The following is a 14,541-nucleotide window of genomic DNA, read 5'->3' on the forward strand; positions in this document are numbered from 1 at the left end:
GTGCAGTAGGGCAGGAGGGAGGTGCATTAGCAGAGCTGTGTGTGAGGGTCTCAGTACTGGAATAGCAGGGGTGCAGCAGGGCAGGAGTGAGGTGCATTGGTAGAAGTGCTTACGCTTTGTTTTATAAGCATGACAAATACCAGCTGGATCATTACCATAGCACACATAATCCCATCAATATTTCCCTATTAATCTGTTTTCCTAACCCTACACTGGATGAGACCTGACATCCTTTAAGCACCGGTCTATGTCAAGATATGCTGATCAGCCCCAAAACCCATAGGGTCAGCTCTTCAGAGAGATAGATTTTTGATTTACATTGTACCTTACTGCCTGGCTTTACTGGTGGTGGCTGTGCCCTGCACTGCACACCCAAAAACGGCATCACCAAATTAGATCATAAGTGATATGGGAAATGTTATTTCTAATGAATGCACATCCCTATCAAAAACTGCAAGGGTATCTTTCTTGGCTTTTATAGAGCTGAGGAGAGGAAGCCATCTGTATTGCAGACTTGGGGGTTTCTGGGTTACAGGCAGGGCTTTTTTTAGGGGGTACCGAGTACCAGCACCTTTTCCATTGTCTGCTAAAATTGACCCATGGTCCCCAAGTTTTAAAGAAAAAGCTCAGGCCCTTCACACCAATTCTGCCATGTCATAGATTCTGTGACTGGTTGCAGGGGGGCTGGCTATTGTGGGGAGGGTCCTTCAGTGATCACCCCACCCCTGAAGGGTGGCCTGGCATTTGAGTACTGGCACCTTTTTCCACTAGAAAAAAAATGCACTGGTTACAGGTCAAGAAGGATTAGCAACCCCACTGGGTACAGAAGGGCCAACCTCTCCATCATACACAGAAAAAGCCAATTCAGGATCCAGGAACACAGTTTCCCTGTGCAAATAGAATTAAAAGCAGGTCACCTCGTTCCAGAGACAATCCTGCTGCAGGAGAGACTCCAAACAGAGTTGGAGAGAATTTAGATGTACAGAAAAATACTTTTTTGGTAACATTTTTGGACTAAATTTAAAAGAAAGATGTTTCCTAAACTGAAGCAGAAACTTGTCTTAGCAGACCCTTCTGCGAGTTTTTTTTTCCCATACATCAAGGTTATTTGTTTTACCACAGCAGTCAAATAGCCAGTTTCCCCTTTTTTGAAGTAATGACCATGATCTAATGTTGTTGCCATAGCTTCAAAATCTCAGCCCAAGGGGACGAAGTTTGCTTATCAATGCTTGTTGAGGATAGTATGGATGGGAAGAAGTACAGGTTTATAGACGAGGAGCAGGGGGAGGGGGGGATCGGGCATGTACTCTAAGCCCAGTCCCTGGATACTTTTTCTAGACTAGTAGAATGTGGGCTGTCCAGGCGTACAGAGTTATTGGGCTTACTGTTTTTATTTGACTCCACTCGGATAGCAAAAAGCAAGTTCCCAAGGCAATGGAAATAGTGGGGGGGGGGGGGGGGGGAGGGGAATGGGTTGGATGGTGGGGGGGGGGGGGGGGGGAGGGAAGGGACATATACACGTTGTATGGTTCCAGCATGATATCTTATTGCTTGCATGTTGGATACATTGAGAACATTATGTTGTTTACCTTTGGGTTGTCAATAAAATATATTTAAATAAAAAAAAAAATAATAATTAGTGTTTGAGCACTTTCCGACACCTAGTTTGTAGGTAGTAATCCTGTGCTAACTGGTTAGCAGACAATAACGTGGACACACTGACCAATTAGCACAGGAAAGCTACTCTCTGCTCCCCCTAACAAGCCTCCTCCCTGGCAGAAATTTAAAAAGTTGTTTTTTAGCACATGGTGTGATTGAACCTACTCCAGGTGGGAAAATGTGGGGCCAGAATGCAGTCAATAAATAAATGAATGTACCAATTAGAAAATGACTACAGAATGCCTGCGCGCATCCCACGGTACGCCATTTTAAGCTACAGTAGGCGCATTCTAGGGTTTACCACAGCTTAGCCTCCCTGTAAACCAGTTTTCCGCTGCTTGTTCCCCCAAGCCCACCAATATTTCGGAACAGGCAGGCCAGCTGAAGTGTTTCAAAGTTATCTTGGATAAACATAAAGGAATCCTGTTCAGAAGGAATGGATCCTCAGAAGCTTAGCGGAGATTGGGTGGCAGAGCCAGTGGTGGGAGGCAGGGCTAGTGGTTGGGAGGTGGGGCTAATGCTGGGCAGACTTCTACGGTCTGTGCCCTGAAAATGGCAGATACAAATCAAGGTCAGGTATACACATAAAGTAGCACATACAAGTTTATCTTGTTGGGCAGACTGGATGGACCATACAGGTCTTTCTCTGCCATCATCTACTATGTTACATGATTAGGAAAATTACAAACAAAAACCAGGGAAAGAGAAAAAGTCAGAATATTAAGGGATCCATTTACTAATGGTCATCATGCCTTAACCCCTGAAAACTTATTCCGTGCCAACCTTTCGCATAGGGATGGGCAGTCATGGTCCTTAAGGGCCATAACCCAGTCAACTTTTCCAGATTTCCACACGGAATATCCACGAGATTTATTTGCATACAATGGAAGCAGCACATGCAAATCTCTCTCATGCATATTCATTGTGGAAATCTGGAAAACGTGACTGGGTTGTGGCCCTCGAGGACTGTGGACACCCATCCCTTAAGGCTGCCAACTGGATCCAGATTTGTAGGACAGGGATTAATCCAGTCCGGTTTACCCCCATTGCATTCCCTAAGAAAAAGTAAGTCGCTGCATGCAACGTGGTAAACCCAGGAGTAGAACGACCCTGTTCTGCGAATCTGGCTCCGGTTGGCAGCTGTATTCTCCCCGCTTTAGCACGTGACCCCCTCATGTTTCACTTTCCAGCACCCAAATATTAAACATGCAGGCTGTTTTGTATAAAATAAATTTTATTCTGAGTTTTTAAAAAGTGAATATGTATTAGATGCTCACTAGACTACACATATCCAAAATAAATTTTTTGAAGGCAGTCTACTGTTGATAAATACTCTTAACGCCTGCCACAACTGTACAGACATGAGACACAAACACTTAAGAAAGTTTGAAAAGCTTTGCAACTCTATTTCTATGAAGGACCTTGGGTGGGGGGGGGGGGGGGGAGAGAAAGCCCAAGACCCCTGTATTATAGCAGTTTGGGTTTCTTATTCAAAGTGGGGAGAAAGGGTGGATTTTTTTCCCTTTATTAAGGACATGCTTCACCTCCCCCCCCCACCAACTGATTTTTTTTTTTGGGGGGGGAGGGAAGAGAAGTGCTACAGCCACTTTAACACATGGGATAAATCTCAGGGTTATGATATATGACATTTTCATCTGGCAGATTGTAGATTTACAGTCAGTGACATCTCAGAGGGATCATTGCTGGGAACAATACCAAAAATCTTCATTCCACAAGCTATAGTTTCATTGAGTTATCGCCACGGGCTACCATTAAGATGGGCTAGTTTACTGTGAACCCCAGTCATTAGAAACTAGGGGGGTCTTTTACAAAGCCATACTAAAAATCAGTTTGCGCTAAACGCTGAGACACCTGTTATATTCCTATGGGCATCTCAGCATTTAACGCAAGCTAATTTTTTAGCACACGTTAAAAACACTAGCATGGCTTTGTAAAACAGCCCCAAGGTCTCACTGCATAAAATAGCAAGGGTTACTGGTCAAATAGCCAGTCTTAATGGTAGCCCATATAGATAACATCCCCTCTTAGTGTGAAGAGTTTGTGTCTGGTAGCCAGAGCTGATAGTGTGATGTCACAATGACTTGATTGCTCTTTACTTGGCTCACGTCTGATATTGTGATGTCATAATGCCTCATTCCACCAATGCCTAAGAGCCAACCTCAGTGATGTCACAATGCCTGAGAGCCAACCTCAGTGATGTCACAATGACTTGATTGCTCTATACTTGGCTCACTTCTGATTTTGTGATGTCATAATGCCTCATTCCACCAATGCCTGAGCCAATCTTATGTGATGTCACAATGGCTTGATTGTCCTATACTTGGCTCACTTTTATTACATACAGCAGTGATTCTGATTTTTAGAGACATTACTTTTTTCTTTAATTAAGGAGGGAAGTTATCAACGTGGGCTACTGTTGACATGTTATTTTACTGTTAACCCCAGTTTTTAGTAACTAGGTCTCACTGCATAAAATGGGTCCTGTGCTAAAATAGCACATTATCTAACGTATCTTAACAGTATACTATATTGATAACTACATCCCTTGCTAGGAGAGGAATCTCTCACCTTATTTATATTTTTAGGCTTCTAAACTCCCTCATTCCCACTTAACTGTAGTTAAACACGTTCCCATGGAATCCAGCAGTTCTGTATTATCCAAAATATATCGGTGAGATCTATCACCACTCTAAACCCGTTTTTGTACCCTTATGATCCTCAGAAACCAAACTTCTGACATAATCAATATTGCAATCCACTTAAATAGACAGAACATTTGTAAAATGAGAAAAAAAACACCAGTTTTTACATTGTATACAAACCTCATAGGGACATCTAGACAGACTTATAAAAAATTCAAAACATTTGTTGCAAATGACAGAGAAACAGCTCCAGATCAGAAGCTACGAACAGCAGGCTCCATGCAAAAAAAAAAAAAAAAAAATTAATAATAACAACAACTTGAAGCCATGGTGTGCAAAAATCCCTGTGTCCCTCCCCCCCCCCCCCCCCAAAGATACAAGAGCCCAAGGAGGGAAGCTAGCCTGCATATGGTTAAAACAGCACCCCCCCCCCCCCCCAAAACAAGTCTTCAACAAGTCCAATCCATGTCACTGGTTCTTCAGGACCCAGCGAAAAAAAAATGTGCCCCTCACTAGACCAGCGAGAGAGAGAGAGCTGACCGTACCTTATCCCACCTCAGACTTTAAAAAAGCTATTCAAAGATGTTTCCGCAAAAGAAATATGCAGAAGTAGAATCCAAGAAAAGATAGTTAAAATAAAAGCTGCCTTCCTTTCCAAAGACGGGACACTCCCCAATCTTCCTTTAAGGCAGTGGCTGCCCATCCAGATTTTCTGATGTCCACATTGAGTATCCTTGAGACATGCTGCGTATGAACCTCCCTGGCCACAGCTTAATACACTTCAGTCCCTTCTCACTGTCCCTTATTGCACCACCTTGGTTGGGGTAGGGGGAAGGGACAAAGGCTTTGAAGAATCGTTGAGGTCTGGGCAAACCTGCTTGGGCAGTAAGGGAGGGGTACAGTGAGGGTGGGAGGGCCACAGTGCTGCCAGCAGCGCTGTAGCAGGTACAAGTTATGAGAAAGGTGTGTGTGTGGGGGGGTCACCTCAGTTCATTACAGTCCCAGTAGCTCCTCCTTCTGCACCCCCACCCAGAACCAGTCTTCTGGGATGTTGTCCATCTGCCCTTCCTACCACCACCACCTCCTCACTCAGTGAACTTATGCATATCTCCCTCCAGCCGCTGCTGGGGCTGTGCTACCACCTCATTGAGGTGCCCGCAATGGGGGCCGCAGCTGCAGGAACGGATCATCATGACATCATGAGATAAGACCTCGCCATCCTCGCAGCGGAAGGCCACGCTGGCTGTGCGAGTCTGCAGAGGAACACAACAGCGTCCGTCCACGCAGGTGCCGCAGTAGTTGGGCTGATAACGCTGGACGCTCTTGCAGCCGGCGTAGGTGAAGCGGACAGGTTCATGGGCTTTGGACGTCTTCAGACACTTCTTCCCCTTCTGCAAAGAGAGAAAGAAAAAAAAAAAAGCAGGTTCTTGAGTCTTGAGATAATGGGCCTGATCTTTTAAAAAAAAAAAAAAAAAAAAAAAAAAGATGTATTTATGTTCCTAAGATTTGTGACAGATTTTCATCAGGAGCTTCAAAATTATGCTTTAGAAATTTACATCTGCCATTCATTTGCCCAGATTTATGAACCTAGTGCTGAATGTCGCTGCTAATCCCTAACTTCCCCCCCCCACCATCAATCTGCCCCACACATTTTATTTCTACATTAAAGAGCCCCTGGAGGCAGTGGCAATCCTAAGGCGGCTGCCACCCAGGGCGGATCGCCGCTGCCCCCCCCCCCCCCCCCCCGGGTGCAGCGGCGTACGTCTCCCCAGGGTGCAGCATGACACCCCCCCCCCAGTGCAATGACACCCCCCTTCCTTGGTGCAACAAGCCCCCCCCCCCCCCATGGGTGCATTCTTGGCTGCTGGAGGGTGCAGAGAGCAGCCGTGCGCCTGTTGGCTCCACTGGCTCCCTGCTCCCTCAGCAGAGGGAGCAGGGAACCAGTGGAGCCAACAGGCGTGCAGCTGCTCTGTGCACCCTCCAGCAGCGTGCACCCAGGGCGGACCGCCCCCACCGCCCCACCCTTCCTACGCCACTGCCTGGAGGTGCATGAAAGGTGTCATTAATTAACAGTTACAAAACTTAATCAACAAAAAGGATGAGAGAGTCTAGTATATAAACGCACAAAAAAAGCTCTCTTTATGTCAGGTGCAAAGTACTTCATATAATACTGTATTCCTGTGGAGTGCAAAAAAAATATTTATTTGTTACATTTATATCCCACATTTTCCCACCTATTTGTAGGCTCAATGTGGCTTACATAGTACTGGAGAGGCGTTACAGACTCCGGTGTAAACAAATACAAAGTGATGCTGTGGTAAGATAAAGTTCATGTGGTACAGCCACACTAGGGAATCGTACAACGGAAGAATTGTGTTATGTCCATTACGTTCTTTAGTTTTGTTGTGTTGCAGAGATCAGGCATTTAAGTTGGGTCGGTAGCGTATGCCTTTTTAAACAGGTTAGTTTTCAGTGTTTTCCGGAAGTTTAGGTCGTTCATAGTTTTCAAGGCTTTTGGTAACGCGTTCCACAGTTGTGTGCTTATGTAGGAAAAACTGGACGCCTAAGTTGATTTGTATTTGAGTCCTTTGCAGCTTGGGTAGAGCAGATTTAGGTACATTCATGTTGATTCGGATGTGTTTCTAGTTGGTAGGTCGATCAAGTCTGTCATGTATCCCGGAGCTTCACCGTAGATAATTTTGTGAACCAGAGAACAGATTTTGAAAGCAATGCGTTCTTTGATTGGAAGCCAGTGTAGTTTTTCGCAAAGGGGTTTTGCACTTTCAAATCGCATTTTTCAGAAGATAAGCCTAGCTGCCGTGTTTTGAGCGGTCTGAAGTTTCCTTAAGGTTTGTTCTTTGCATCGCGCATAAATTCCATTGCAGTAGTCTACATGGCTTAGTACCATTGATTGCATCAGGTTGTGAAATGTTCCCCTGGGAAGAATAGTTTCACACATTTGAGTTCCCACATTGAGTGGAACATTTTCTTTGTTGTGGATGTCACTTGGCTGTCTAGTATTAAGTTGTGGTCCATTGTAACACCGAGGATTTTCAGGCTGTCTGAGATAGGGAGGGTGTAAGCTGGGGTGTTGATAATTGTAGGCTTATCTGCACTGTGTAGGGATGAGAGGATGAGACACTGTTTTTTCTTTGAGACACTGTTTAGTTTTAGTTGAAATGCATTTGCCCAAAAGTCCATGATGTTCAAGCTGATCTTGATTTCGTTGGTGATTTCTGTCAGTTTAGATTTGTAAGGAATGAATATTGTGACATCGTCTGCATAGATGAAAGGGTTAAGGCCTTGGCTGGATAAGGACTTGGCTAGTGGGGTCATCATTAGGTTGAAGAGGATCGCTGATAGCAGTGATCCTTGTGGTACTCCGCAGTCTGCTTTCCACGGTGGTGATATGTTTGAGTTTGATTTTACTTGATATGTTCTTGTGAATATTATTGAGAAAGGGGAAAGGCTTCAGTGCCCAAACCTCCACGCAATATATATTTTAAATAGGGTATAGAAGAAATCACATGGGGCAACTGTCTTCATCGGCATTAAAAAAAAAAACCCTTATCCCCTTTACTCCATATTGCTAAAAACTTCACAGGAATGACAAACTCATGGATCCAGAAAAATAGAAGTGAAAAAATACTTAAACTTCTAAATGATAAGGCATGCACTTGTGTCTACTATCATTTAGACGTATTTTTTTTCACTTCTATTTTTCCTTGGTCTTTGTTTGAAGTGCCTGGATCCATTTCCCAATCCTGTTTTCCTACTGCGTGCTTCCCCGTGGGATTCTGGTGTTCTTTCTACATCTGTGGTTTGTCTGCAAAAACATTAACTTACCACAAAGCGCTTTAACGCTGTCTAAAGTCTAGACATACCACCCCTAAGTGTGTCCCCCTCCCCCAAATTCTCCTTTTCCCTGAAGGACATTCACCTCCCCCTCCCCCCCAGCTGCTCCTCACCTTCAGCTTGGTGAAGTCTGGCCGGGCGCAGGGCCGCAGAAGACACAGGCGGGTTTCCTTCACCAGTTTGCACTGTGGGTTCTCGTTGGTGACACGGGTCGACACCCCCATCCCACAGGTCTTGGAGCAGGAGGACCACTCTGTAGTCTGGGCTAAGCACTTCTTATCTAGGGTGTTGCTGCCAAAAAGGGAACTCCAAACTGTTAAGGAAGCAGGACAAAAGCAAGGCGCTGTTAGGACATTCCACGTCCAGCAGGTGGCACCCCAGGTTCAATTTGATGCAGGGAACATTAGACTCCTACTTCAACAACCAATCTGCATCTCTTGGGAGGTGGGTACAAATTAAAGGATACTGTGCTCAACTAGGAGAATGTCAAAACCTTCCTATAAAATCCAAAGCAGCTAGTCAAATATTAGTACACTTGAACTAAGAGCGACCAAAATGATTATGAGGATGGAACTATGAGAAAAGGCTACAGCGGTTAGGGCTCTTCAGCTTGGGGGGGGGGGGGGGGGAGGTATATGATTGAGGTCTACAAAATCCTGAGTTGTGTAGAATGGGTAGAAGTGAATCTATTTTTTAGTAATTCAAAAAGTACAAAGACTAGGGGACACTCAATGAAGTTGCATGGAAATACTTTTAAAACAAATAAGAGGAAATATGTTTTCTCTCAAAAAATAGTTAAGCTCTGGAACTTGCTGCCGGAGGATGTGGTAATAGCATTTAGTGTATCTGGGTTTAAAAAAAGGTTTGGACAAGTTCCGGGAGGAAAAAGTCCATAGTCTTATTAAGGTAGATATGGGGAAGCCACTGCTTGCACTGGGATTGATAGCAAGGAACGTTGATAGTCTTTGAGATTCTGAATGAAATCTTGTTACTCTTTAGGATTCCAGAATCTTTCTCTTCTTTGGGGTTCTACATGGAATGTTGTTACCATTTCGGTTTCTGCCAGGTACTTGTGACTGGATTGGCCACTGTTGATAGCAATATACAAGGCTATATGGACCAGTGGTCTGACCCAGTATGGCTAGTCTTATGTGGTTATGTCTCTTAACATCCCCTACCCTCCTCTGGAAGAATCCATCAAACCTGCATGCCACCACACATTTCAAGGCCCATCCATCCCAGTGGGGGGGGGGGGGCTGCATGCTGCCTTATGGGGAAGTGACGGAGGGGTGATGTTGCAGGTGACACCTGACCCTCACCTGGCACACTCTTCCAGTGCTGCTCCTTGCCCACGTAGATAAGGTCATTGGCTTTGGTATCCCAGTCAAAGTCATCATCAAAGGTCACCCCGCCGGGCTTCTTTGCCCCTTTGATGCAGATGAACTTCTGGCAGCAGCGGCCGGGCACGTTCACCAGGCGGGGGTTGGGACATTTGAGAGAGGCCAGGGGCAGCTCCTGGGGACAGAGAGGGGCACAGCCTACCGTGCCGTCAATGCAGGTACACTGGTGCTTGCAGCTGGGCTGGAAATTCTCACCATTCTGGTAAACACGTCCGTTGTACTCGCAGCTCCGGCCCTCCTGCCTGGCTGCAAAGAGAATACAGACCCCTGATTAATCAACCCCCCCCCAAAAATAACTCCAACCTCTCCCCAAATAACAGATCATATCCCTGATAACAGACCAAGCCGATCTTCAGTCAACTGTCACCAAGGGACATACAGAACCCAAACACCCCTCCCCACCCCCCCCCCCCCCCACCAGTTCCTGCAAGTGTGCAAAATTCATCAAAAGAGCTGTAAATAAAGCCAGAATATCAGTCTAATGGGTAGTGTGGGGGGGGGGGGATACAAGGAGCAGAGGAAAGCCCCAAGCTGCCTGAAACCCCCTCCCATCCATGGACCAAAATGAACTCTTCTTCCCTTCAGTTCATCTCAAATGTTAAAGTGACAGATACTGTGTGTTCCAGAAACAGAACAAGAGGCTAAAATCACCTCCCCCCCCCCCCCAAAGCTACAGAGGGTCTAGAGAAGAGAAGCAGAAGAGGCACCGATAGTACTTTAAATAAAACAGAACAGGATACATCCCAGTAGGGCCAATGCAGGAGTTGGGTGAGGGGAGGTTATCTAGTTACAGAGCTGTACTGGGCTAGAGGAAGGTCTCAATCCGATCACATGCTCTCCCTGGCAGGTTTAGATCAAAACCAGTAGCTGGAGATTTTACTAGTAAAAAGTGAATTTTTAAAAAATGTTACATGGCTGTTAGGATTTTACATTGATAGGGTATTTTGCTTGTTCGTTTCAGCTCTGTTCCGTCCCTCGACGGAATTCATTTTTACAAATTATGGGTCTATATGCCTCTTTGATTAAGATATAGATATGCACCTTTATTATAAACCCCCCCTCTCCAAGTGCAGATTCTGTGATAAACAGCACAGTAACAACCTCTTAACCTCTGGTGAACGATTTATCAATATATGTTATTAAGTGCCGCAGGCAACCCATTAGGGAGGGGGCCAAGGAGGCGCCACTTTCCTTCTCCCCCCCCCCCCATCCCTGCCCCTCCACCCAGGCTCCGACAGCTTAGGGAAGTACATGTCTAGGGGGGGAGGAGGGCAGCTGGGAAGAGAAGTGAGGCAGACAAAAATAAACTGCCCAGAACTTCAAAACGAGAGGCTGTCGCCTTGAAGGAAATGGGATATGAATCGGCTTCTGTGTTGCCTCCCCTCCCCAGCCCCCTCCTGTATTTACTTTTAACAGACTCCAAATTCCACCCCTCTCCTGTGTCCAGAGACTTGGCCCAACCTAAATAATCACAGAGATCCAGCCGCTGGGCTTTTCCACTGCAGGCAGCCAAGAAGCACCATCAGAAACACACGTGTACTTGGTACCAGCCATGCCCCTGCTCCTTGAAGGGAGCTTCCCTTGCCCTATGGAGCAGGAGGCCAGGTGATCTGCCTAGAGAACAGCACTTGCCAAACTTTTTGGGGTATCCATTTTCCCCTAGTTTCAGGAGCTTGCTGTCTTAGGCTCCTCCCTCTCTGGAGAGGGCACAGAAGGTAAAGAGTTAACCCCTGGAAAGTTGTCAAACTACCCTTCTGCATATTCCACAAGTGATAGCAACCTAGAAGTGCCCCATGATCTATAGGAGGTGGGGGGGGGGGAAGAAGAGGACATCCCCCCACCTATTAAATACCCAACAGCTCCTCAACCCTGTTGCTTGATTTCATTAGTGGATCAGATTGCAAAACCATTTGTGTTCATTTTTTTTTTAATCAGGGTATTCTATTACCACCTCAGACCTGACACTACTTCATCCCTCTTGCAGAGGGGAACAGTGTTTGTTTAGGTCTGGGAGCATCTTTTCATGTATCAGGCAGAAGCCTATGACTGGTGCTCCTCAGTTGAGAAACATACCCCCCCCCCCTCTCCTCGATACCTGATTTCCCACCCCTCCCCAGGCTTCCCTACCACAATATCAATTTAGACTGATCCTGGCCAGCAAAGTGAAAAATGCCGAGACTTCATATCATCCTGCAAAAGGGACTGAAGTAGATTAACAATCTCAAAGGGGACTGAGCAACCATTTTACCCGTCCAGCCCCCTCCCCTTTGGGAGTGGATTCCACTGAAACTGGAGCTGAAAAAGTGGGTGAAGCTCCACACCCCCATCCCTTATTTAAAATGCCCAAGAAACCCCATTGCAGTTCAGAGGAACATACAATTTCTAAGGCAGAGCATTCCAAAATCTGTTTCGGTGACCTCACAGCCAGCCAGGGCTTCAGGATCTCTCCCCTGCATATATATGTGAGAGAAATTGACATCTACATGGGGTTTGTCATGCATATTCAGGATGGATAAGCAGAAGAAGTAAAACTAGAGATACAAGAACCACAAAATCTTTAATAACTCTCATAAGAGCAAAGTCTCCCACATTTATCAATGTAATGCATAAACCCCGGCATGGCCATGTTTCGGCTTCCGCCTGTTTCAGGGGTGTATTAGAAATAAAGCAGATCACAGAGATTCTGTTAGAAGTGTAAACTCTCATATTAGTTCCTTCCACAGAAAACAAAATCAGTCTGGTTATTAACTTTAAACCACAGGATCTGGTTGGCAATGTGATAAGCTGAAACACGGCCGTGTCGGGTTCTATGTGCTACATTGATAAACGTGCCAGACTTTGGTCTTATGATAATTGTTAAAGACTTTATGGTGTGTCTTTTCTAGCTCTGCTTGTTTGGTACATCTCAGCATTTTTCTGTTCTCAATGGACATCCTGAAAACCTGATTGGTCATGGGGTCACTAGCACAGGTTGGGAAGCCTGGATGTTGGCGTTGAAGCTATGGCCTTTGCAGTTTGCTGTCAGCCACACTGGACCCTCTAACACCATGCAAACTAGGTGTGTGCATGTATAGGTACACCCTGAAAGGAGCAACAGCACCTCTTTGCCCTCATATGATTGGATGACAAGGAATCATCACCTCTCCCCCCCCCCCAACTTACCTCGACAGATGCCCTTGGTAGCCAGAGGGTCCGCACCATAGTTACATTCCAGGCCCTTGTGGGGGTCACAGGGCCACAGCTTACCACAGTCCTGGTTCAACTGTCTGGCACACACTTTGCAGCAGCCACAACTGTCCAGCACCCTGCTGACTCCAGGGGAACAGTGGGGCAGGCCAGAGGGACAGGTACACACCAGGGGGCAATCACAGGAAACCTGATCAGGGAGAGAAGGATCAGAAATTATGAACATAATAAAAAGAGTCTACCATACAAGCAGATCTTTCAGTAAACAAACTTCCCGTCACTTTATACTTAGTCCCAAATATTTTCCGTTCCCGGCAGCAGGACCTGGGCCAAAAATATTTTTCAAAGCCCTTGCACATGTAGTTACACTAGGGACCTGCCGATTAAAATAGACAGGGCAAATATTTTGGAAAGAGATCACTGAAGACACGGCCCTTTCCGCAGCTATAATGACATGACTGTCACAGCCAAGACTGAAACCAAGAGCGAGGCGCATACCCGGCACTAAAATAAGTCTTCACCACACATCAGCCATCACAGCTCTTGTCAGATTATTTCACGATACTGTTTTATTATATATGTACATTTCTGGTGTCGTTTTTACAATTACTTAAAAAGTCGCTTTAGAGAGGGGACAAAAATCCAATCACCCCCCTGCCCAGATGCAAGACTCATCTCTTCTTACCAGAGTAAACCATGCCATCATCATGCAGATGATCAGAGCTGGATGTTCCATAGCTTTGAAGAAAAACACACCTCCGAAAACAAACGAAATAAATCGAGCACCAATATTTACAGTAAACAACAAACAAAGTTCTACCCCAGACTCACTGACAAACACATAGTCAATGCTTCGCCGCCGCGCGCCCACCTTCATACTTATAGCGGCTTCAGCTCGGCCCCGCCCACTGTCCCGGGCAACGTTCCAATGGAACGCTCCTCGGCCAATAGCAAGGTGGGCAGCGAGCCAAATAATTCCAAAAGGCGGGGCCGGGCCCTCCCATGAATAGAGTCATTCACAAAACTGAGGGAATTACTACATTCCTGGGCCACCGGAGAGGAAACGGGTAGATAAATGTCCTTCCTCCTCCACTAAGGCTGGACACTACCGGTCGAACAAGGGGAAAACCCCCCAAAAAGTAAGGCTACATCCAGATAATGGTGAGCCTCATTCCCTCCACACACACCCCCAACACATACACACAGAGGTGTCGTGCAAGGGACACTGGAAGGAAAATGTTCCCCTTTTCCTTTTTTGGAAGCGGTACAAATCCTTTGATCCGGCTGTTTGCGCTGCAGCCGGCAGCTTTTAGTTCTGACACAGGATCCACAGTGCATCAGCTCGGAAGGATTTTCTCGGAGGGTGGAAGCTCACCGATTTATCCATGAAGTGCCTCTAGTTAGGGGTTTCTTTTTCAATTGAAAAGGTAATTTCTTTGGTTTTATACACTGGAAACTCACTGATGTAAATCTTAAAAAAGAATGGCACGACTTATTTTCCCTAGGATCATGGTGCCAAACATTCAAATCTACACGAGTTTTCTCCATCATTTTTTTTAGCCTTGAACTTCTCCCCACACCCCACCATCACCTCACTTTACCTCGCTCAGGGATCACAGCCAAGGATCTCTACTTCCTGGGACATCTATGTCCCAGTACTAGATATGGCAGTTGTGTGATGGTTGAAAAAACTGCAGGCTACTTAATCTTTGGCTTTTCCCATTGCTCCTCCTTCAAGGTTCCTCAGTGCTTATCCCAAGCTTCCGTCATCACTCTCC

The 14,541-nt window shown here is 45.9% G+C and overlaps 1 protein-coding gene across 1 annotated transcript; it reads right to left on the minus strand.

The window, feature by feature from the left end:
- Window positions 1-4,739: 4,739 nt before the first annotated feature.
- LOC115464924 (CCN family member 1-like) lies at window positions 4,740-13,499 on the minus strand. Its single transcript, XM_030195305.1, has 5 exons — window positions 13,449-13,499; window positions 12,740-12,953; window positions 9,497-9,823; window positions 8,291-8,490; window positions 4,740-5,713 (listed from the first exon to the last, which is right to left on the minus strand). Exons 1-5 carry the CDS (start codon window positions 13,497-13,499, stop codon window positions 5,408-5,410), a joined length of 1,098 nt encoding a protein of 365 aa, XP_030051165.1. The 3' UTR covers window positions 4,740-5,407.
- Between the last annotated feature and the right edge of the window lie 1,042 nt (window positions 13,500-14,541).

Source organism: Microcaecilia unicolor, chromosome 3, assembly GCF_901765095.1.
Source record: "Microcaecilia unicolor chromosome 3, aMicUni1.1, whole genome shotgun sequence".
NCBI classification, from domain to species: domain Eukaryota; kingdom Metazoa; phylum Chordata; class Amphibia; order Gymnophiona; family Siphonopidae; genus Microcaecilia; species Microcaecilia unicolor.